This window comes from Cavia porcellus, unplaced genomic scaffold (assembly GCF_034190915.1).
Source record: "Cavia porcellus strain 051 isolate PalLab524CR breed Dunkin Hartley unplaced genomic scaffold, mCavPor4.1 scaffold_17, whole genome shotgun sequence".
NCBI classification, from domain to species: Eukaryota; Metazoa; Chordata; class Mammalia; order Rodentia; family Caviidae; genus Cavia; species Cavia porcellus.
In genome coordinates, this window is record NW_026947500.1 from 71,888,366 (window position 1) to 71,911,451 (window position 23,086).

The following is a 23,086-nucleotide window of genomic DNA, read 5'->3' on the forward strand; positions in this document are numbered from 1 at the left end:
GGGCGGTGACAGCCATACGCCCTGTCATGCTGTCTGAGTCACACCGCAGCCCTAAAACTGGGGCACACAGGGTCACACCTCCCTCTGCAGAATCCCTGCACCCCCTACTAGGCCGGGCGTGTTCCGAGCTGGAAAGTCGGGGACCCTCCTGGGAGCCCGGCCCTCTGGCCACCGTGCTCGCATCAGTGACACTGTGTGAGCCCGGCTGCGGGGAGGCAGGGGCCTGGGGGCCGGTGCTCTTAGCAGGAAGCACGGGTATTTTCAATGCTTTATTTTTAAAACTTTCCACGGCCCAGACGAGGGCGGCTGCAGGGCGGGGCAGGGCCTCCATGCCCCCAGCTTCCAGGGCGACTCTGGGTGGGGTCTTCGGTCTTCCCAGCCAGAGAGGTGGGGAAACTGAGGCTCAGTGAGGCGCAGAGCCTGCGGGCACTGCCAGGTGAAGCCCCAGAGGCATCTGGGGAAAGGTGCCCAGTGTCTGGGGCCCAGGTCCCAGAGCCTGCCTGTTTGCCTGGGAATTAGTTCTGCTCCTTCATGGTCTCCTCAAATGTCTGCCCCAGGTGGCTCCTGGTGACCGCCAGCCCGCTTCCCAGGGGAGTTCTTAATGGCTGTAAAATGCCATCATCAGAGAGGTCAGGCCGCAGGCCACAGGTCACACAGCAAGAAGAGACTCCAACCTGGGGGCTGGGTGACTGCAGAACTCTGCGTCCCTGTGCCCTGGCCCCTGTCCGCTCCCCGGAGGCCGCCTCTCCCAAGGGTGGGGGGGTCCCGTTCCTGGTGGAGACCCAGGCGGAGGTTCTGGGCGGCCAGAGGCTGCGGGCCAAGATTTGAACTTGGCTGGTGGAGAAATTTCCATCTTAGTGCTGGAAGTTGGGCAGGGTCCAGCAGGCCTGGGGCTGTACCCTTGGACCCCCAGGGGCCAGCCCTTTGGGGGTGGAGGTGTCCTCTGTCCCCACAGCTCACTGTGGCCTGAGCATTTGCCATCTTGGCACACCCAGCAGTGCCCTTTCCCCAGTGCCCTGCTGGGTATGTTTCTCCTCTTCAAAGTGGCTTCCAGCCCCAGGCAAGGGCTGTCTGATCAGAACCTTGGGGAGCAGGTGTTGTGGGGAGGGGACAGCCTGGGTCCCTGGCACCGCTCAAGACTGTTAGTTTTTGTTTTGTTTTGAGGCAGGGACTCGCTATGCAGGTCAGGCTGGCCTTGAACTCACAGCGATCCTCCTGCCTCAGCCTCCCGAGAGCTGGGATGACAGGTGTGCGCCACCATGCCTGGTTTAGGGATGTCAATTTTGAGCCTGCTTCTCCCCAGCCCTGGATTTCAGGGCTACAGATACCACAGTTGCACTCACCCACCCCTGGCCAGGACTGAGGGGGCCCGGGCTGGGGGGTTAGGTTGGGCTAGCACAAGACGGGGCGGGGGGGCGCTCTGGGATGGGGCCCTCCAGGCTGTGGGTGGCAGGAAGGAACCATTCCAGGCCAGGATGGTAAAAACAGGGCCTCATGTCCCCGCGGGGCCATTTACAGCCTGGGGTCGCAGGTCGAGGGCTGGGTCCCTGCGGGTCCAGGTCAGCAAGGTGGGGAAAGAATCAGGCTGTGTGGGCAGCGCGCCCGCTGGGGGCTGGGCCGGGTGTGCGGTCACCTGCGGGTGGTGGGGGGACGGGCCCCCCTCCCTGGCCCTCAGCGCCACACGCCCGGCCACCCGCTGGCCCGGCCATCTCCTGTCCTTGGCCCAGGCCGCCCTCATCCCGGTCTCCTGTCCCGAAGCCAGAAGATAAGAGGCAGCTGCCTGCACAGATAAAGGGGGCACAGCTCCAAATCCGGGGCGACGCGGGCGCCGGGCCCAGGCTGCACCTGCCTGGCCCTGCCACCCCCTTCCGGCCCCGCCAGGAGGGACAGCGGGACGAGGAGGAGGAGGGACAGCGGGAGATGCACGTCCAGGCCAAACGAGCTGTTTGCCTTGGCATTTCTGCCTGCCTGGGTTTTGTTTCTCTAATCTCCTTTCTCCCTTCCTACTAAGCTGCAGCTCCGACCCTTTGGAAAGTCTGTTCGTTTGTGTGTTTAAATTTTGAGACAGGGTCTCACTAAGTTGCCCAAATGAGGCTGTGATTTGTGACCCTCCCGCCTCAGCCTCCCTGAGTAGCCGGGATGACAGGCGTGGCTCCCTGCGCCCAGCCAGAGTGAAATTTTGAGACAGAAAGAGGAAACATTAAAAAAAAAGAAAGCCAGCCAGGCACGGTGGGAGGGGTCTGTCATCTCAGCGTTCTGGGAGGCTGAAGCAGGACCAACCTGGACGATTTGGCCATTTAGGGGGACCTTGTCTCAAAATGCAAAATTAAAAGGGGTTCCGTGCGGAGCCTGGGGTTCAGTCCTCGGGCAGGAACAGAGCAAGGGGGAGGAGAGGGAGGCTGAACAGAGCCAGCTGCTCTTTCCTCCGCCCTAGTGCTCTGCTCCTGAGAGGTCTGAGGGGGGCTTGGGCTCAGTGGGACAGGCGATGGGGGCTGAGGCTGGGGGCAGCTGGGGCTGGGTCCTGCTCAGCGGCCAAGGGAACAGGCACCGGTGGGAGGACGGAGCCGGGTGGGCGAGGACCAAGGTCAGATGGGGTTTTTGGAAGGAGCCGGGCAAGGCTCATGCAGCTGGGGGGCCCTGGAGCCCCCCAAGTTTTCTCTCCCGGTCCCGCTATGCTCCAGGCTGGCATGAGCTCGCTGTGTAGCACAGGCTGCTCTCCAGCGCCCAGCAAGCCTCCTGCCTCAGCCTCTGAGTGGCAGCACACAGGTCAGGCTCCCAGATTCGGTTTATTCCCAGAGTGTCCTACAGGGGGCAGTGCAGGCCAGAAGTGGAGCTGGAGAAACCCTGCTTGGGTTCTGTCTCCTAGGAAATCTGGTTCTGGGTGTTAAGGTAGCCGTAGGCAAAGCTCTTTCCTTTTTGTTACATGAAAAGCGCGGTCTGGATGCCTTCTCCTGCCAAGGAAAACTTTGTTAAGCAGTCGATTGTTCCCAGCTGACGAGCTGCTCCTGAATGTAAGGCAGGAAACAGCAGCAACACTGCGGGGTTCAAAGTTATCAATGAGCCAGCGTGGTGGTGCCTGTTTATAATCCCAGCCCTTGGGAGGCCGAGGCAGGAGGGTTTCTGCGGGTCGAGACCAGACTGGGCTACAAAATGAGCTCAAGTCCAGCCTGGACTGCACAGGGAGACCCTGATCTCAAAAAGACAAAAAAAAAAAAAAAAAAAGTTATTGATATCCCTTATTGGATCCTTGCCTTCTAATAAAATAGTTTGATGAGCCCCATTTTATTGCTGACAAGAGCTTACAAAGGACATTCGGGGCTCCCTGCAGGCAGGTACAGGGACGGGGACTCTAACAGAGATAACTGCAGAGAGCCCTGAGCCCCCTGTGCCCATGCAGCCTCCTCTAGGAAGGGGCGCCTGAGGGCCACAGCAGGGTATGGTGGGGGCTGCAGCAGGTGACCACCAGACCCTCTCCCTCCTCTGCCCTCAGCACTCCCTGGCTCCCCCCTCCCTGGAGCCCAAGCCCAGGTCCTACCTGCAGCCCTCAGGACCCTGCACAGCCCGCCCGTCACCTCCCTGCCTCCCCTGCTCCCTCTCTGTCCCTCATTCTCTGGGTCTCTTTGCTGTTCCTATACCATGCATGCTCTGCCCTGCCCCAGGGCCTTTGCATCACCATGCCCTCCACTTGGAACACTTTTCTCTCCAAGATCCCCATGTCTCTCACTTCTCCTGAGTCAACACAGCCATTTCCATGTTGGTGAAGCCTTCCAAGGCCACCGTGTTAAAATGTGTAGCCACCAAGCTGGCTTATAGACAGGGCTTTTTGTCTCTCTTGTTCACTGCTGTAACCCCAGTGCATTGACAGTTGCTGAACTAAATCATTTCTTGAATGAACGTCCCACATCAAAGCAGTAAAATCTAGAAATGGGACGAGCACTTGCCTAGTGTGTGGGAGGCCCTGGGCCCATGCCAGGCAGCTCAAAACAGCCAAAGCAGAAAGCCTTGAAATACATTTTATTTGCACAAGTTTATGAGGTACGCTGTGCGAATCTGATATATGTAGTTGTGCGTACAAATCAAATCAGGGTAGTGAACAGTTTAACAAATCTGATTAACAGGGAACCGTTGCATATGTTTATAGGACCACAGTGTGATACATCAATACCTTAACACACATGTACCTCTCAGGATAATGAACTTTCTCTCACCTTATTGGGGCTGGAGCTGTACAGCGATTAAAATATATAATCATAATAGATAATGGACTTCCGGGAAGACAGAGAGAAACAGCCTCTCTGAGATTTCACATGCAGACACCGGAATCCAGCAACATGAGGAAGTGAACAGGGAGGGAAGGGGGTGACCGGGCCCCAGCAGGGCTCTAAAGTACGAGGCCCACAGGGAGAGTAAGAGAGAGACCACAATGCAGGAAAAGGTGACAAGCAGCACTTTCTCCCTGAGCTCTGATTCACTACCCTGCCCCGGGGCCTTTGCATCACTGTGCTCACCACCTGGGAGCGGTGGTTCCAATCTGTGCATACACAGTGACTACTGGTGACCCCAGAGGCCTCTGCAAAGACCCACACCAGTGAGACAGATCAGTGGATGCACCAGACTTCAGTGGCTGGTGAGTTATTTCTGTTCAGATGCCCCCCAGGAGACATTGATTGGCTGGAGAGAGGAGACAGCTGAGCTCAGAACTCAGAGCTGCTGCCAGCCCCATCCAGGGGCGCCTAGTCGTCAAGAGCAGAGTTCAAGCTGCAGGAGGCACTCGGAGTGCTGCAGGCTGGACAAATGGGGTTCCAGCCTCACAGCTAGAAACCAGGCTGGACTTCAGTGGAACTAAAGGGCACGGCTTGCTGGGATTATCCACACCGCCGCCGTGCAGCTCTGGCCGGCTTGCTGGGACTGATCACCTCGGATCTGGGTCCTGTCTGCCCATCCAGGCTACCGACGACAGCAGAGGCTGACGTAGACATTTTGTACCTTCCTCCTTCTTTTTTTTCTATTCGTGTTTTGTAGTTGCTGTTTTAATTTTTACTCATTTTCTTGATCTATTATTTTTTATACAGGGTTTCCCCATGTCGTTCAGGGGGGCCTTGAACTCACTCTAGCCCAGGCTGGCCTCAAACTCTCAGTGACCTCCTGCCTCAGCCTCCCGAGTGCTGGGATGACAGGCGCACGCCAACATGCCCGGCTTCTTTTGGTTGTTTATTCCTGATCATCTCTTCCTGCCTTTCTATCGGCGTGGACCGTGTGCTTTTCTGATCTTGTTTTAATTCCTCCTCGGTTTACCTTTTGACCAGCTTCCCAGTGCTCCTGGAATCCTCCAGTCCTCCAGCTTTGCTTGTATGAAAGGAAGCTTTCTTTCATTCGTCTGCTTTTTCCCCAAGCCCCTTTTAAACTTTCTCTGCCGAAGGTAAAGTCACCACAGTGAAGGCACATGGATTGTGTACCATTTTCTGGTTTTAGATTTTGTTACATAACCCCTAAACGATAGGCTAGCCAGGGCCAAAGAACACGGGGCCAGACCAAACAGATAATGACGCCTCATCCCCCATAAATAGGGGAGCTAGGAGCTTGAAACACACTCAAAACTCAAAACCCAAAGACACTTAGAAGACTCCTCTGAGAAGCAGTCATCTCCTAAAAGTTCTAAATCCTAGCAATAAAATTACTTGCCATGAACAATTTCTAAACGTTGACTCAGAAATGAAACCAAAAAAAAAAAAAAAAAAAAAAGCCAGGCATGGTTGGCACACATTATGGTCCCAGCACTTGGGAGGCTGAGGCAGGAGGATCACTGTGCGTTCAAGGCCAGCCTGCGCTGCATAGGGTCTCAAAAAGACAAAAAAACATGTGGTTTCACTACCCAAGGCAAGGAGTTAAACCGAGGGGTGAACAAAAGGAAACCAGCAACAGGAAATTAACATGACAAGGTAAGTCAATCCCTGTCAGTGGTAACCATCAGCATTAAGTCTCAATCCTCCAGTCAAGAGAAACAGACCAGCAGAATGGATCAAGAAGAGGGAGTGAGCCAACGCTCAGCTGCAGACCAGCCTGACCTGCAGAGTGAGACCCTGTCTTAAAACACGAAAAGCAAGATCCAACAATATGCTGCATACAAGAAACACATTTAATTCAAAAAGAAATACGCTGGCTGAAAATAACCCGGAAAAGGATAGGAAACTCTACCTCATGGAACAGAAACCCAGCAAAAAGCAGGGTAGCTTCCTCTTTGCAGACAAAACGAATTTGGAGCCAAGACTGATCGAGACAAGAAGGTCATACATCCTTGTAAAGGCAAAGTCCAACAGGAAGAGATAACAATCATAAATATTGATGCACCAAATACCAGCACACCCACCACACAGAACAAAGGTGAACAGAGAGGAAAAATCACATAGGCACTAATGCAATTGCAACGGGGACCTCAGTAACCACTGTCACAAGCAGACAGATCAGTTAGACAAGTCAATGCATAAATATCAGATCAGAACCGAACTTTTGTACAAAGCGACTTAGTATATACCTACGAAAGTATTCCAACCCACAGCATCAGAATACGTTCTTGTCGGCTGCAGATGGCACAGTCTCCAAAGCACACCACAGACTGGCTCATGCAACATGCTTAGGTGCATGCATGGTAAGAGGTAAGAAATGATAAAGATCAGAGCAGAAATTAATGCCACGGAGACTAAGTAAATAAGGCAAAGAATCAATGAGTCAAAGAGTTGGTTCTTTGTTTCGTTGTTTGTTCTTTGGTTTTTTCGAGAAGGTTCTCCCTATGTGGTTCAGACTGACTTTGAATTCGCTTTGTAGCCTAGGTTGATCTGGAACTCACAGAGATCCTCCTGCCTCAGCCTCCCAAGTACAGGAAAGGCAGCCACGTGGCCCCACACTTGGCAAGAGTTGGTTTTTAGATTAGATTAAAACTGACAAACCATTTGCAAACCTCAATTTAAAAAGAAGAAACTAAAGAAAAGACTCAAACCCATGCGATTAGGAATGAAATGGGTGAAATCATAACACGTCCTATAGAAATCCAGAAGATTATCGATACCTGCTTCAAGAACCTGTATTCTAATAAGGTGGAAAACATAGAATAAAGGACAAATTCCTAGATACCTATGAATCACCAAAGCTGAATCAAGAAGACATAAAAATTCTAAATAAACCAATATCAATCAATGAACTTGAAGATGGAATTAAAAACCTACCAACCAAGAAAAGCTGAGACCCTGAAAGATTCACTGCTGAAGTTTACAATTTAGAGAAGACCTAATACTGCTAATGACACTGAAAATTCCTCAAATTCCTTAATGACACTGAAAGGAAAAAAACACTCCTTAACATTCCCCGGAAGCAACATCACCCTGATACCAACATGGAAGAAAGATCCAACCAAAAAAAGAGGACCACAGCTCAGTCTCGCTAGTGAACACAGGTACAGACATCCTCAGTAAGCTACTGGCAAACACAATGCAGCAGATCATCAAGAAGGCTCATCACCAGGCAGGCGTCACCTCAGGAATGCAGGGATGGTTCAATATCCACAAATCAATAAACGCCACCCACCACAGTCACACAGCCAAGGACCAAAGCCATGTGATCATCTCCACAGAGGCAGAAAAGCATCTGACCAAATCCAACACCCATTCACGAGAAAAACCCTACAGGAAATTGAAATGGGGGGTCTTGATGTCAATATGGCAAAAGGCAACTATGGAAGCCAACCGCCAGCATCTTACTAAATGGACACAAACTGAAAGCTTTCAACCTAAATCAGGAACAAGACAAGGATGCCCACCATCCCCACTCACTCAAAATAGTTCTGGAAACACCAGCCAGAGCAGTTAGGCAAGAGAAAGAAATACAAGGGATAAGGACAGGAAGAGGTTGAATTATTATTTGTGAATGACATGAGCTCTGCGTTAGAAAACCCCGAACACTCCGCAAGGCAGGTGCAAGGTCCTGAGTTTGATTCCTGGTACAAAAAAAAAAAAATCAGTAGCACTCCTGTACACAAGTAACCAACTCACTAGAGAAAAATTATGGAAATAACACCTTTTACAATAAGACCAAGAGAATAAACACCCAGGAATAAATACCTAGGAATCAATCTAATGAAAGAAGTAAAAAGCTTCTACAATGAAACTACAGCACTCTAGGCAAGGAAGTTGAAGGGGACATCAGAAAATGGACCGAGACCAGGGATGTGGCTCAGGGTTATGAGCAAGTGTGAGGCCGTGAGCTCAATCCCCAGTACAAAAGAAAAAGAAAGACATGAATTAATGATCTAAATATCGAAACAGAAACACTAAATCTGCCGGAAGATAGAATAGAAACTCTTGAGGACACTGGTGCAAGCAAAGAGCTTATGAACAAAACCCTGATCCCACAGGAACGATCACAGCGATTCAACAGCGGGATCTAGTGTTATTAAAAAGCTTTTGCTCAGGGGCTGGAGATTTAGCTCAGCGGCATAAGTGCCTGCCTTGCAAGCAGGCAGTTGTGAGTTCGATCCCCGGTACCGATAAAAAGGAAAGACAAAATAAATAAATAACAAAATAAATAAAGCTTTTGCACAGCAAGAGAAACCACCAACAGTGAGGAGACGACTCACAGAATGGGAAAAACTTTGGCCAGCAGTTTCTCAGACAAAGGACTAATACCTAAAATATACAGAAAGCTCAAAAAAATCAGATCCCTGAAATTTAAAGACCCATTCCAAATACGGACATCTAAAATGAATAGACACTTCTCAGGTGAAATAGAAGTGAAAAATATATGAAAAATATTCCACATCACTGGTCATATGAGAGATGCAAATTAAAACAACGCTTAGATAGCATCTCACTTCAGAAAGAATAGCTGTTATCAGGAAATCAACCAATAACAAGTGCTGGCTGCAGGGAAAAAGAACCTCTCTGCACTGTTGGTGGGAGTTTTAGACCGGTGAAACCACTGTGGAAATCAATGTGCAGATTCCTCAAAAAACTGAAACTAGAGGCTCCATTCTACCCAGTTATTTCCCTTCTTCTTCTTCTTCTTCTTTCTTTTTTATTTTTATTTTTTTGGTCTTTTTCCTTTTTATGGGTACCAGGGATGGAACTCACGACTGCCTGCCGGCATAAGCGCTGAGCTAAATCCCCAGCCCGCTATTCCCTTTCTGAGTATCTTCTCGAAAGATTAAAAGCACCAACCACAGCAATATATGCACACTCACATTTATAGCAACACAGTTTGTAATAGTTAAATCTTGGTATTAAATCAGCACTCCTGAGGCTGAGGCAGCAGGATCACCGTAAGTGGAGGCCCGCTTGGGCTACAAAGTGAGTTCAAGGCCAGCCTGAACTGCATAGCGAAACCCTGTCTCAAAAAGACAAAAAGTCTTAGCAACAGTCTAGCGACTGATAAATGGATAAAGAAGCTGTGGGGGTTTTCAAACAAGGAGGATAAACTTGAGGCATTTCCAGCTAAATGGGTCCACCTTGAGACCACACTCTGAACTACAGTAAATACATTATTTCTCTGTTGTGAGAAACCAGAAGTGTAAATAAGACCCAAAATGTGTAACAGATATTGGAAAACGGTAAAAAAAAAAAAAAAAAAAAAAAAAAAGTTCAAACGAGGAGGCGAACAAGGGAAGGAAAGGAAGGAGGGGAAAAATGGAACCCAAGGTTTTGTAAATGAGAAAGAGGGGCTGGAGGGAGGGCAGGGGGATGGGGGAAAAGGAATCAAGATATGTACAGGTACAAACTGCCTAAGATGAACGTTTTCTGTATGTATATTTAATATTCATCAATTTTAAAATGCAAAAAATTAAAATCATAAAAATAATAGATTATCGGGAACTAGAATGTCCCCTATGGAATGACATTTTAAAACCCACGCAAGACATCAGACCACATTCAGCGGCCACCTGTGACCTATACGTGGCGGGCGGGAGCCTAGGAAGACGCTTTGAGATTCCTCTTGCAAGACAGTTTACTAGGCAGGCGAGGCCCCGCCCACATTCAGACTCCGCCCCTCGGACCTCGGGATCCACAAAGCCTCATTGGAGCGTTTTGAGCATGCGCACTTCCCCAGTACAATCAGGGAGCACACGCGCGACCCGCGACCCGGAAGGCTTTCTTGCCACACTGGAGAGCCTGCGTGAGGGGTGTCGATGGCGGAGGGAGCGGTGGAGGTTCCAGCCGATAGCGGTGCTGGCGGAGACTCAGGAGCGAGTGTGTTGGAACGCGGAGTGGCGCCCATTAAGCCTCAGTAAGTGCCCGGGACAGGAGGGGGGTGACCTTATGTGATCTTTCGGTACCCGTAGCGCGTCCCGAGCGGTGCACGCCGGGAGGTGGGGCAGCGGCCTCCAGCGGGAAGCTCGCAGGGTCTTCACTACCAGCTGCTTCTCCTCCCGCATGATGGTCCGCGGCGGCGTCAGAGATCGTGCACGTTGGAAGCTGTCATATGTCCCCAGAATGGCTACGTGCATGCTGGGGCAGGCGGATGTTAGAGGAGCGGTCGGAGGGGCTTGCTGGGAATTGTAGTCCCCCCTAATGATGGGACTCGCACGTGTGTACCTTTCGCTGCAGTTATGGGCGGGAGACGCTGAAAGGCTGCTGGAAAGTGTGGCGGCTTAATCCTCGCTGCAAGGCATTCTGGGACTTGGATGTTTGGCGTTTTTTTTGCTTATTTGTTTTTACTTTGTCAGGGTCAAGGCTGTGCATGCCTGGTAATATTCTTTCGCACATCTCTCGCAGTACTGTGCAGGTCGGGGAAAAATAGGCCCCTCCGGGGTGGGCGTGGGGGCGCACACCTGGCACCCCAGCACCGAGAGAGGCGGGGCGTCGCGTGGCGGACCCCTGTCTTAACAGCTTGGTGCGGAGTAGCTCAGTGGCACAGCTGACTGCGATCCCAGTACGCGCGTACATACTCGCGCACGCCGCCGCGTTCTCTCTCTGGTTACAGGGTGGCTGGTTCAAAGGCGCGAGCTCCCTAATAAGCATTCGGGCAGGGGCAGCTATTCTCAGCGCCCAGCGATCCTTGCGTCGTATCGGAAGGGTTCTTTTCCTCCCCTGTCTGCTGGCAGATACCTCACCACCAAGGAACACTTTCACGGGTTCCTGGAAGCCAAAGGGCGGGAGAAGCTTTGCCAGGACAGTGAGGCAGGAGACCCTGATGGCGCTGACAACGCTGAGCCCGAGGCCAAGCGGATCCGATTGGAGGACGGGCAGCCGGAGGCGGCAGTGGAGCCTGGGAAGCAGCCGCAGGCCCCAAAGAGAGCGCGGGGCCAGAACAAGAGCCGGCCCCACATGAAGCCCACGCAGTATGACCAGAACCGGCTGTGCCCTTCCCTGATCCAGGTGAGCACCACCCAGCCAGGCCACTCTGGGCATCCTATCCGATCCTCATCAGTCATCAGACTTGAGTACAATGTATGTGGTTTAGTTTGTCATTTCTTTCTTTTATTATTCATTTATTTATTTTGCAATGCCAAGTATGGAACCCAGAACCTCATGCTTGCTAGGCAAGCACTCAACACTGGTCTGTATTTCCTGCCTTCACTTTATTTTGAGACAGAGTCTTGCTAAATTGCCCAAGCAGGCCTTAAACTCGAGGTCCTCCTGCCTCAGCCTCCCCGATGGCTGAGATGACAGGCTATACCACTGTGCTGTTAGCTTTTTGACTTTGTGGTGGTGAGAAAGTGATTTATACTCAGTAGAAACTGTGCTTTAGCCAGGAATGGTACTTGCACACCCGTCATCCCAGCACTCAGGAGACTGAAGCAGGAGGATCTCCGAGAGTTCGAGGGCAGCCTGGGCTACATAGCGACACATAGTGTATCTCAAAAACACCAAGAGAAAAACAGGAAGGAGGAGGAGAAACCGTTTGTCCTTCAGGTTCTGGCCTTCTCTGGACTGTGTCACCCGCTCCTGTCTTGGGATATTCCCTGAGGTCATGAGGGTGCTGCTGGTAGCTGAGCTAGGAGGCACTCGCTGTTTGTTTGGTTTTGGTTTTGCTGGGCCAGGGTTTCCTGATGAAGTTCAGGCTGGCTTCCAACTCGCAGCAGTCCTCCTGCCTCAGCTTCCTGCGTGCTGGGGTTTCGGGTGCGCGCCCACACCCTGCTTCTGAAGTTCATCTCTGACTGATGATATTTTCGTTTTACATTGTGCTCTCCGAGGTGTGACCCCACTGTAAACGGGGATACCTGCTTGGCTTTGCCTCCCACTTACAGGAAACTGAGGCACAGAGGGGCCAAGGCAGGTGCAACGCTCACCCGCTGCCGCTGTGCCCCTCCGCGGGCTTCACATCCTTCTGTCCCCCGCAGGAGTCGCCTGCCAAGTGTTTCTTTGGGGACCGCTGCCGCTTCCTGCATGACGTGGTCCGTTACCTGGAGACCAAGCCGCCCGACCTGGGCCCCCGCTGTGTGCTCTTCGAGACCTTCGGCAGGTGTCCCTACGGCGTGACCTGCCGCTTCGCCGGCGCCCACCTGGGGCCCGAGGGCCAGAACCTGGTGCTCGAGGAGCTGCTGGCCCGCGGGGCCCACATGCCGCCCCTGCGCAATGCCCTGGACAAAACCCTGCAGCGGCAGCTGCGCAAACGCCAGGTGCGCTTCGAGCGTGCGGAACAGGCCCTGCGTGGCCTCAGCCAGGGCCCTGTGCAGGCCGCAGCTGTCGCCGAGCTCACGGCCCCTGAGGGTGACTCAGGGCAGAACCACTGCACTGCCCTGCAGGACCCTGCAGAGCTGGGGGCTGGCAGCCCTGTGCAGACCTGCGGGCCCTTGACGGACGAGGACACGGTCAGGCTGCGGCCCTGTGAGAAGAAGCGGGTACGTGTCTCGGGCGCCCTGTGGAGGACGGACGGTGCCATCCACATTCCTGCTCATAGGCTGTGCCCGGCATTGTTCACAGCTCAGGCATCCTCTCTCCTCTGTGGGCTCAGCCCACCCAGGTTCTGGTCTGGAGAGGCAGAAAAATCTAGACTCATAGTCCTTGGGAGTCAAGGTGGGACAGATGACAATGTGGGACACTTCTTAAAAGAGTGGACACAGCAACAGGGGCTTTGACAGTTGAATAGAAGCTCTTCCTTAGTGGCAAATCTGGGATAAAGAACATTTAGTACACGTAAAGAGGTGGAGAAGTGAAAAGGAGCCAGGCTGAGCAGGGCAGAGAAAAACTTGTCCTGGACAGGAGAGAAGGGGGAACCCCAGGGTCTCACCACGAGTCTTTTCCCCTCAGCTGGACATCAGTGACAAACTGTACCTGGCCCCTCTCACAACGGTAGGACCTGGCTGAGTTCTCAGCTACTAGTGTGGGGCTGGGGGCCCTGGGGTACATCTTGCCCGTGCACTTCCGGCAGGGGTGGCAGTCTGGGATCCCTTCCTGACCACCCCGCCCTGTGTAACACACATGTGTATCCCGTGGCCGCAGTGCGGGAACCTGCCCTTCCGGCGGATCTGCAAGCGCTTCGGGGCGGACGTGACGTGCGGGGAGATGGCCATGTGTACCAACCTGCTGCAGGGCCAGACGTCTGAGTGGGCCCTGCTCAGACGCCACCCCTGCGAGGACATCTTTGGGGTCCAGGTCTGTTCCCAACCTGGGGGACGGGAAGGGGGCCCGGTGCTGTGCTTGGGAGACACCTTAGGGACCTGCCAGGTCACCTCGCCAGCCCCGCCCAGCTACGGGTGGCATCCACAGCTGATGGTCTCAGACAGGCCAGCGCCTCCTGAGGAGGCTGGGCTGGGGGTGGCAGGCGCTGGTGTGAGACCCAGAGGGACAGCGCAGCCTGACTCCAGCCCCGTGCCCGCAGCTGGAAGGCGGCTTCCCCGACACCATGGCCAAGTGTGCAGAGCTGCTGAACCGCACCATCGAGGTGGACTTTGTGGACATCAATGTCGGCTGCCCCATCGACCTCGTGTACAAGAAGGTAGTGGCCTCTAGCCACGCTGCGCTGGGCTCCTGCCTCAGTTTCCCCATCCGGGCCCCAGGGAGGACGCCAATCGCACCAATGACATGGCAGGGCAGGGGGGGTCCAATGCCCATGTGTGACCAGGAAGGTGCCCTTTCCGCCTCGTGGCATCTGTGGGTGCACAGGGCTGGGGGAGGGGTGGTCAAGGGGTGCCAGGTCCACCAGCGCCCCTCCGCACTTCTCTCCCAGGGTGGGGGCTGCGCCCTCATGAACCGCCCGGCCAAGTTCCAGCAGATCGTCCGAGGCATGAGCCAGGTATCGCCCTCCCCGGGCAGCCCCCACTTTTGCCTCCCCGCTTTGGCCCAGATTGTCCACCCGACCGTGCGGTCCCCTGCCGCAGGTGCTGGACGTGCCGCTGACCGTGAAGATCCGCACGGGCGTCCAGGAGCACGCGAACCTGGCGCACCGCCTGCTGCCCGAGCTGCGGGCCTGGGGCGCTGCCCTCGTCACGGTGGGTCTCGGGGCACCGTGGGCGTGCGGGGGAGCCCCGGGGAGCCCCGGCGTCTGTTCCTGACGGCCTCGCTCCCCGTTTCTTGTCCCCCTCACTGCTCCCTGCGTCTCCGGCCGCCGCCGCCCCTCTAGCCCCTCCCCCTCCCCCACATCTGCTCCTCTGCCTCCCTCCCCGGCTGCCTTCCCCCCCCCAGCTGCACGGCCGCTCCCGCGAGCAGCGCTACACCAAGCTGGCTGACTGGCAGTACATCGGGCAGTGCGTGGAGGCGGCCAGCCCCATGCCGCTCTTCGGTGGGTGCCGTCCCCGCCACCCAGGGTCACCCGTGCCCCACGCCTGCACTCCTCCACCGTGCCGGGGACCACCAGGGCCTGGAACCCCCAAACAGCTGGCAGGCTCCTTGTCAACTCCTGAGACCCCGGTCTCTCCCTGCAGGGAATGGGGACATCTTGTCGTACGAGGACGCCAATCGCGCCAAGCAGACTGGAGTTGCCGGGATCATGATTGCCCGGTAGGCTCCTGCTGGCTCCCAGGACGGTCGGGGCCACCCTGGAGCCCACCCTGGAGCCCGGCCTGGGGTGGGGGCACAGGGAGGCCGGTGTGGGCCGGGCAGGACAGAGGGATGCGGGCAGCGGGCGGAGGGCTGCGAAAGCCCCGGGCTGCAGCGTGTGATGCGGGGCTGGGCTCCAGCTGTGGCCCTGGGGCCTGGCTGACCTCTGCCCGCGTCCCCACAGGGGCGCCCTGCTGAAGCCCTGGCTGTTCACGGAGATCAAGGAGCAGAGGCACTGGGACATCTCGTCCTCTGAGCGCCTGGACATCCTGCGGGACTTCACCCACTATGGCCTGGAGCACTGGGGCTCTGACACACAGGGCGTGGAGAAGACCAGGCGCTTCCTGCTGGAGTGGCTGTCCTTCCTCTGCAGGTGGGCACTGGCCCTGGCCTTGGCCCCGCCCCTGCTTTGGCCCCTCCCACAGCTCTTGGTCCCGCCCCGTCTTGCCTCCTACACAATCTTGGCTGTGTCCTGACCAGTCTTGGCCTCTGCCTGTCCCGCAGCAACTGACCTCGGTCCTACCCTTTCCAGGGTTGACCCTCCCTTACCTCACCTAGGTCCCTTCCGGCCAGTCCTGGCCCCGCCCCTAGCCATTGGCCCCGCCCATCTGGCCCCGCCCCGCAGGTATGTGCCGGTCGGCCTGCTGGAGGTTCTCCCCCAGCGCATCAACGAGCGCCCCCCCTACTACCTTGGCCGCGACTACCTGGAGACGCTCATGGCCAGCCAGCAGGCAGCCGACTGGATCCGTATCAGGTTCGGGGAGCCGGAGAGGGGCCGGGCGGGAAGGGGGCCCGGCCACCCCATGCCCAGGCTGACCCATGCCCGCCTGTACCCCCTGTCTCCCCACAGTGAGATGCTTCTGGGCCCAGTGCCTCCCAACTTTGCCTTCCTGCCCAAGCACAAGGCCAATGCCTACAAGTAGCCCCCAGAGCCAGCTGGTGTGGAGGACAGACCTGGGGTGTTTTGGGGGAGAGGGGTCTGCCTTTGAGACAGGGTCTCACTGTGTGGTCCAGGCTGGCCTCAGACTCAAGGCGACCCTCCTGCCTCGGCCTCCTCAGTGCTGGCATCACAGCCAGGCGCCACCATGCCTGCTTTAATAAATCATATTCTTGTAAGATCCCGGCGTGTATCTGGTGCCGCTGCAGAGCCTGCCCGAGCCCCCTCGCCTGCCCACAGCATGGCCCCGCCTGGACCCCAGATCAGCGGTTCCTTGCAGCCCCCCGTGCTGTCCCCAAGATGCCCGCAGGGGTGTGCAGCACAGCAACCGCCTGGAGGTGGCTGTCTGGGACCGTCACCAGGATGCAGATGAAATCAGTGGAAAGTAGGGGCCGCAGCCCAGGGTCAGGCTGCTCTAGGGGAACCCGGCTGTGACCCCGGGGCCGCCTCTCTGACCCCCTGCCCACCCTACCCCCCTGGAATCCTGAGAGGTGGGCAGAGCTCGACCTCACCTGTTGCCCTGGTAACCGGCGACAGAACGCTGCAGGCCGCGGTCACTTTCCGGGTGGGTGGCCCCTGGTCTGCCCAGGCCAGACCCCGCCCACCATGCAGCACCCCAAACCCTTCACACCTGTGGCTTCCCAGGATGGCTTCAGCCCCCAGGGCCTGGAGGGCCCCACAGGCCTGGGCGGCTGCCCCGTGCTCACAGCCGCCGACCCCCTGCCCACCGTGGGTACGACCTAAGGGCTGGCGTTCGGGGTGGCTGGTCTTCAGGCCGGGGCGCCACCCAGCTCAGGGCCCACACCTCTGTCCACAGCCTCTGCGAACCTGCTCTGCCAACCCCCAAACCCGGAGAAAGATGTGTTTCCAGTGCCCCCGGCAGGTACCGGCCCCCATCCTGGAACAGATGTGGAAGCCGGGTGGGGTGAGCGGGGCCGCAGATGAGCCCTGGAGACAGACCGTATGTCCCTCACCTCCCTCATGGGTCCCCCAAAGAAAAGCCAGGTGTCACTGTCACCCGAAGGTGCTGCAGAGATAAAGCCTGGGCCCCCATCTTCCAGACAGGACCCCAAAACAAGATCTGTGTGTCTTGGCCTCCAAACGAGCCCCACTTCCAGGCTCGGGCTGCTTCCTGAGGGGAGCCCAGAAAGAGCACACCGTGCCCTTGTCCCCAGTGCTGTCTCCCGCCCCAGAGGCCACTCTTAGGGCCTGCACCCCGACTCCCTCCCGCAGGCTTCCAGATGGCCCCCTGCGGGTGTTTCTTCGACCCCCGCATCTACCGCATCGAGTGGGCCACCACCGACTTCGGCCAGGCCTTGTACAAGCTGGCGGTGGCCGGGACCCCCAGCCCCCCGGGCAGCTACCTCCTGGAGCCCCAGGCCTACGCCAAGGCCCCGGGGCCACCCCCATACCCCCACTACCAGCCTGGAGGGCCCCCATACCTGATGCCCTACTACCCGCCAGAAGGGCCCGGCCGTGAGGCTGTGGGCTTCCTGAGGGATGGGGGGCCCCCCAGCTTTGTGGAGCGGCCCCCACTGCTGCTCAAGGAGGGCCGGGCCGCCCTGCCGCCCGCCAAAGATGCCAAGCTGCCCTCGATGCTGCTCGCTGTGCCTGCCGAGGCCCCGCCGCCCCCTCCCAGCGCCTACGGCCACCTCCAAGACCACCAAGGCCAGGTCCCCGGGCCCCAGGCAGCCGGGCAGCCTGCAGAGCCCCTGGCATTTGCCACCAAGGAGCCGCAGGATGGTACCGGGGCCGAGCCGGGCCTGTCCCACCCGCAGGCCGCCTGTGAGCCCCAAGCCCCCGAGGCCGCCACCCCATCGGGGATAGGCGAGGTCCCCACATGCGAGGCAGCCCGGCCATCAGCGCTGCCGGACGAGGTGCTCCTGGAGGACGCCATGCGTCTGTTCGACTGCCTGCCGGGCCGCGCCGAGCCCCGGGGGGCCGTACCCCACAAGAGGCCCCCCAGACCGCGCCTCCTGGATGGGGGCAGCGGGGCCGATGAGTCCTCGTCGTTGTCGTCCTCCTCCTCGTCCTCCTGCTCGGCCAGTGACATCCGCTCGCTGCATCTCCCCGAGGACCTGCTGTCCTTCGACTACAGTGTCCCCGAGATCCTGGACGCCGTGTCCAACGTGGACTACCTGTTCAACTTCAGGGCGCTCGACGAGGAGCCGCCCGCCCACCCGGGGTCCCCCGCAGCCCAGCCCGCCGGCCCTGCGCCTCAGGCCGACACGCGGGGGAAGAAGAGGGCCACCTCCTCGGCCAGGAAGGGCAAGGCGGGCGTCAAGGCCAAGCAGGCTGCCCCCGCAGCCAGGCGGGACCTGGGCCCTGCCCCCCAGTAAAGCCCATTTAGTTTCTCAGCTTTGCGTCTCTGGTCCCAGGTTTTGGTGGCTGGCGGTGGTGGCTGGCTGTGGACACCTGTCCCCTTGCCGTGCTGTCCCGTGGATGAGCATGCAGCACAGTGAGGTGCCTCAAACTAGTGGCCATCCTCCTGCCTCAGCCTCCCGAGTGCTGCGGTTGCAGGGGTGCGCCATCGTGTAAGAAGCTGGCCTGGCTAGAGGGCCCAGAGGGGAGTGCTCGCCCAGCACTGCTGCAGGAGGACCCGGGTTCTATCCCCCGCACCGGGCACTCGGGAGGCTGAGGCAGCGGGGTCACCGTCAGAGCCCAGCCTGGACAGGTTAGTGACTTAGCCAGACCTTGTCTCAAAAAGGGTGAGAATGGGCTCAGTGCCAGCACTCTGGGTTCTATTTCCAGTACTAAAAAAATGGGGGCAGGGTTTGTTGCTGTCTGTACCCCAAAACTGACCTCCATTTGTCCAAGCGTGGCCTGAGGGACCAGTGAGAAACTCCTACCGACACACGGCTTCCTGCTCTGACACCGAACGTTTTATTTGAAACAGCAGCCTGGAGGGGACCCCGGGGCGGGGTCAGGGTGGTTTCGTCGGCCTCGGGGCCCGGAGGCCGCGGCAGAACCCCCAGAGTCTCCACTGTAGCCTCCTGTAGGCCTCCTTGGCCCTGTGGATGCCTTGCTTGTAGGACAGCTTCGGGAGGACGTAGGCCAGCCACACGGCCAGCAGCGAGCTGGCCACCAGCAGGACGATGGTGACCCCGGGCCTGAAGAGGGCCAGCGGGTAGGCGCCGTACACATAGATGCTGAAGGTGGTCTCCAGCTGGCAGTAGCTGGGGACACAGGCGGGGAGGCCTTGGTCCACCCACTGGGACCCCCAGCACCCTGAGGGGCCCCAGTGTCCTCTGTGGGATTTGGGTTTTGCGATTCAGGGTCTCGCTCTGCGGCTCAGCCGCCTTGAACTCAGTGCTGCAGCCGGGCCGGCCTCAACTCACAGAGGCCTTCCTGCTTCGGCCTGCTCGTGCTGGGGTGACTCCCAGCCGAACCTACTGTGGTCCTCGGATGGGCGCGGGTTTCCCGAGGGAGAACCCCTGGCCAGGGGGCCCGGCGTGGTCCACAGAGGTCACCACAGCCCTCACCTGTAGTACGGGTCCAGGATCGACAGCTGGAAGATGTAGATTCCGTTCCTCTGTTTGAAAATGATCTTGTTGTCCGTCTGGCCCCCCAAGATCTGATACTGGACGTTCGGCCACCGCAAGGGGTTGTGGGGGCTGGAACTGTGGCAGCTCAGGTAGTTCTGGGAGGGAACAGAGTGAGAAGTGCCCCGGGCTGCTCCTGCCCCGCACCCTCCCTGCACCGTGCCCAGCCCTGTGCCCAGCGCCAGCCTGCACACCTGCAGCCCGCCCCCGCTCGGCTCCCGTCTGCCCTCTGGGTGCCCTGTCTTGTGTCTTGGGACAGGGTCTCACTACGCAGGTCAGACCAGCCTCGGACCGCAGCGCTTCTCCAAAACAAAAGCTTTCGAAAGAGGCGGGTGCGCGGCTCAGCGCGAAGGCGCCAGCGTAACGCGGGGCAGGACGCGCCAGGAAACCGGGAGAGGCCCGCGCGGCGGGCTCACGGCGAGCGAGCGCCCTCTGCCGGTGGCGCCGCCGCGTCGCGCTGCCTCCCGCCTGCGCCCTGGACGCGCGGCTGCAAAAACCCGCCAGGCGGGGAGGGGACACGCGGGGACCCGCGCAGTTTCTGTAGCGGGGTGACGCCGCGCCCCCGGTCGGCGACCGTCTACAAACCAGCTGGCGTTACGGGGCGCCCTGACCACGGCGCAGCTTGTCACTTTTTTTCGTTTTCCGGGACTGGGGACCGAACCCGGGGCCTCCGCAGGGCTTTGCAGCCCCCGCCCTTTCTTTTCTTGCTTTAAAAATTTTTTTCGGTCTTTTTGAGGCAGGGTCTCGCTGTGCAGCTCAGGCCGGCCTTGGGCTCGCTTTGTAGCCCAGGCTGGTCTCGAACTCGCAGCGATCCTCCTGCCTCGGCCTCCCGAGGGCTGGGAGGCCAGGCGCGGATCACCGGGCTCTCGCTGGGGATCCAATCGGCCGCCGAGGTGGGCGTCCCGGGGATCCAGACCCCGACACCTCGGCGCCTCGCTGTCGCGCGTGGGGTCACCTTCGCAAGCGCAGCGCCTGCCCCAGCGAGCCCCCGCCCGCCCCTCCCTCCCGCGGCCACCAGGGGGCGCTACCTCTCGGGTCCAGGGCGCACGGCCCGGCTCGCGCGCGCTCTGCAGCACCGAGCTCCAGTTCTGCGGCTGCGCGTGGCAGCCCGCGGCGCGGGCGCTGAGCTCGTAGGAGAAGGTGTGCAGCCCGTGCACCTCGCGCAGCACGAATTCGGCCTCCACCAGCTCCACGAACTCGTCCCCTTGCCACCTGCGGGGGCGGGGAGAGCGGGGTGCAAGGGAGAGGGGCCTTCAGAGAGCTTCGCGTACTTTACAGCCCAAGGTACTGGTTGACTTTCCCATCTCAGGCCGTGGATCATTCCGAAGGGTGTCTGGTTCCCTCGGAAATCTCGGCATCCTCATACATCTTTGTTGAATGACTGTGTGAACACCAGCCCCTGACAGCCCGTGCTTTCTGTGTGCTGCCACATGGTGACTGCGGCACCCCCCATGCGGCATATGGGAGCTCACATCTGTTTCTTGTCTGAATCTATCTCCATTTTCAAGTCTCCCCGATGAACTCCTACTCATCCTTCAGAACCCATCGACCCCTCCACACTCCTGCAGACTCACAGCGGGGGAAGGGCCATGGCAGAGCACAGAATGGAGGGAGGCGGTAGGGTCCATCCCTGGGGGCAAAAAGGGCTGCAGACTGAACGGGGCCGTCCCAGATGTGTGTGAGGGAGCCTCAGGCATCCCTGTGTGGCCGGCCGTGTGTGACATAGAAGAGAAAAACCAGGGGTGGTCACATGCCTGTGACCCCGGTGCTGAGGGAAGCTGAGGCAGGAGGGTCACAGTTAGTTGAGAACAGCCTGAACTAAGACTATCTCAACAAAATAAAATAAAGTAAGGTCAAATAGGCAAATCAAGGGCCTGTGGGGACACGAGGTTATTAAGCTGGGCCCTTTTCAGAGCCACGTCCGGGCCTGGGACGCAGCTGAGTGAGAAGGGCCGAGCCCGGGAGGGAGGCCCGAGGCCCAGGGCGGAGGCCGGCCGGCCGCGCAGGCTCTTACAGCTCGATCGCTGGCTTCCAGGGGTTGTCGTAGTAGACGAGGCCGGGGCAGCCCAGGTCCCTGATCGGGTAGAGCACCTTCAGGTCCTTCGTGGCCGCCTGCCCGCCAGGGCCCGGGGCCAGCGATTCCCTGGGGGAGGAGCAGAGTGGGGGAGCCCTGCGAGGCCTGGGGGCCTGCCCCGTGCCCCCCTGGCCCCTGGCCCCAGGCTGTGGCCTGCTCACTTCTCGATGACGTAGGTGTAGTTGTCTTGCAGCACTCGAGGGTCGAGGACACCCACGGAGCAGGCAGAGATCTTACTGCAAGCACAGGCGAGGTGAGACGCGGCCTCACCGGGATGCACACACCGCCAGAGGCCCTCGCCGGGGACAGGGCAGGCTGGACGCGCTGAGCCCGGCCCAGCTGGGCGGCTTGTTCTTAGGGTCCCCTGCCATTACTGGTATTCACTTGCTGTTTTTGTTACTATGTTACGGTGTGTGCAGTGGCCACACGTCACCCCAGCATCCTGGGAGGCTGAGGCAGGAGGACCGCAGGCCCTGGGCACCTTCGGGGGTCAGCAAGACCGTCTCAAGATAAAAAGTAAAAAGGGGCGGGGTCACCGCTCAGGGTCAAGGCCCTGGCTTCCGTGGCCAGCACTGCGATCAGGCCGTCCGCCAAGCAGCCCATCAAATAAAGATTGAAGTCCTGTGGCTGGGGTGCAGCTCGGTGGCCAGTGCGGCCCCACGTGCTAAACTACGTCACATCTACAGCCGTGTGTTTTCTACACGGTCCTGCCACTCGCCACCCAAACTATTTCTGGTGCCGGGATCAGTGGTGTGGGGTGATCCCCGGAGCTGTGTGCTGTGCACCTCCAGGACCTGTCCCCTCCACAGCCCGGCACTGCCGTACTCTTTCCTGTCTGTCTGATAACATGAGTTCCCTGAGCACCATGTCAAAAGGGTCAGAGGCTTCCTCCTTTTCACGGCTGTGCAATATTCCACGTGCTCTCCCTCCTCCCTCAACGGTGCCCTCTTGGCGGGGCGCGGGGTGGGTGGTGCTGCCGTGGACAGCGGTGTGTGGCCACCTCTCAGAGCCCTGCTGTCCATGCTTTGGTACAGCCCTGTAGAGTACGCTGTGTGGTAGAATCATCTCTCTCTTCTGTCCCACAGCGGGAGAACCGTTTCATGCTCACACCAACCGTCCACAGCTTTCCTGTCCCCCATGTCCTTCCAACTTGTTACTGTCCACATTTTATTTTGTATTTTGTATTTTTCTGTCTTTTTTTTTTTTTTCATTTTTATCGGTACTGGGGATAGAACTCACGGCCACCTGCTTGCAAGGCAGGTACTTATACCACTGAGCTAAATCCCCAGGCCCTGTATTTTTTATTTTTGAGACAGAGTCCAGCCACATGGCCCAGGCTGGCCTCAAATGCATACAGGGGATCTTCCTGCCTCAGCCTCCCAGGGCTGGGATTACAGGAGTGTGCCACCTCACCCGGATTCTTTAATCTTTCTGGTCCAGCCTTTTTAACTGTATTTTCCCTGGTGCTGGGGATGGCACCAGGCCCTCCCACATACTATGCAAGCACCCTACCACCGAGCTGCACCCCAGGCCGTGGGCCTTTTTAGTTTTTAATTTGAGACTCAGGGTC

General features: G+C 57.9%; 3 protein-coding genes across 9 annotated transcripts in view; 2 read left to right on the forward strand and 1 right to left on the reverse strand.

Annotated features, from left to right (window-relative positions):
• The first annotated feature begins 9,972 nt into the window (after positions 1–9,972).
• Positions 9,973–16,081, forward strand: Dus3l (dihydrouridine synthase 3 like). 4 transcript variants are annotated; one of them, XM_063228796.1, is made up of 13 exons: positions 9,983–10,269; positions 11,087–11,360; positions 12,326–12,826; positions 13,236–13,277; positions 13,428–13,580; positions 13,807–13,923; positions 14,155–14,220; positions 14,306–14,416; positions 14,610–14,706; positions 14,849–14,924; positions 15,148–15,336; positions 15,522–15,717; positions 15,814–16,081. In XM_063228796.1, exons 1-13 carry the CDS (start codon positions 10,172–10,174, stop codon positions 15,814–15,816), a joined length of 1,923 nt encoding a protein of 640 aa, XP_063084866.1. In that variant the 5' UTR covers positions 9,983–10,171; the 3' UTR covers positions 15,817–16,081. The 4 variants fall into 4 exon arrangements, with proteins under 4 accessions (XP_013003904.1, XP_063084866.1, XP_063084864.1 ...); XM_063228794.1 differs by having other exon boundaries at positions 9,985–10,269; positions 15,496–15,717; XM_003461105.5 differs by having other exon boundaries at positions 10,071–10,269; positions 15,589–15,717.
• Positions 16,082–16,277: 196 nt separating this feature from the next.
• On the forward strand, positions 16,278–18,257 carry Prr22 (proline rich 22). The gene is made up of 3 exons (XM_023563344.2): positions 16,278–16,633; positions 16,718–16,783; positions 17,134–18,257. Exons 1-3 carry the CDS (start codon positions 16,507–16,509, stop codon positions 18,237–18,239), a joined length of 1,299 nt encoding a protein of 432 aa, XP_023419112.2. The 5' UTR covers positions 16,278–16,506; the 3' UTR covers positions 18,240–18,257.
• A 503-nt stretch (positions 18,258–18,760) lies between these two features.
• Catsperd (cation channel sperm associated auxiliary subunit delta) overlaps positions 18,761–23,086 on the reverse strand; it is a 40,643-nt gene continuing 36,317 nt past the window's right edge. For all 4 annotated transcript variants that reach the window (XM_063228791.1, XM_063228790.1, XM_063228793.1 and 1 more), the window contains 5 exons: positions 21,678–21,752; positions 21,457–21,585; positions 20,471–20,654; positions 19,383–19,540; positions 18,761–19,076 (listed from right to left, as the gene is read on the reverse strand). In XM_063228791.1, the coding sequence (XP_063084861.1) occupies positions 18,824–19,076; positions 19,383–19,540; positions 20,471–20,654; positions 21,457–21,585; positions 21,678–21,752 (799 nt within the window). In that variant the 3' untranslated portion in view covers positions 18,761–18,823. The remainder of the gene's footprint in view (positions 19,077–19,382; positions 19,541–20,470; positions 20,655–21,456; positions 21,586–21,677; positions 21,753–23,086) is intronic.

Bases quoted from the DNA above. Each gene is read 5' to 3' on its own strand.
- Dus3l (XM_063228794.1), top strand. From the start codon at position 10,172: ATGGCGGAGGGAGCGGTGGAGGTTCCAGCCGATAGCGGTGCTGGCGGA. The intron at 11,361-12,325 runs GTGAGCACCACC...TGTCCCCCGCAG, and splicing joins TGTGCCCTTCCCTGATCCAG to GAGTCGCCTGCCAAGTGTTT. The intron at 15,337-15,495 runs GTGGGCACTGGC...TACCCTTTCCAG, and splicing joins TGGCTGTCCTTCCTCTGCAG to GGTTGACCCTCCCTTACCTC.
- Prr22 (XM_023563344.2), top strand. From the start codon at position 16,507: ATGCAGCACCCCAAACCCTTCACACCTGTGGCTTCCCAGGATGGCTTC. The intron at 16,634-16,717 runs GTACGACCTAAG...CTCTGTCCACAG, and splicing joins CGACCCCCTGCCCACCGTGG to CCTCTGCGAACCTGCTCTGC. The intron at 16,784-17,133 runs GTACCGGCCCCC...TCCCTCCCGCAG, and splicing joins GTTTCCAGTGCCCCCGGCAG to GCTTCCAGATGGCCCCCTGC.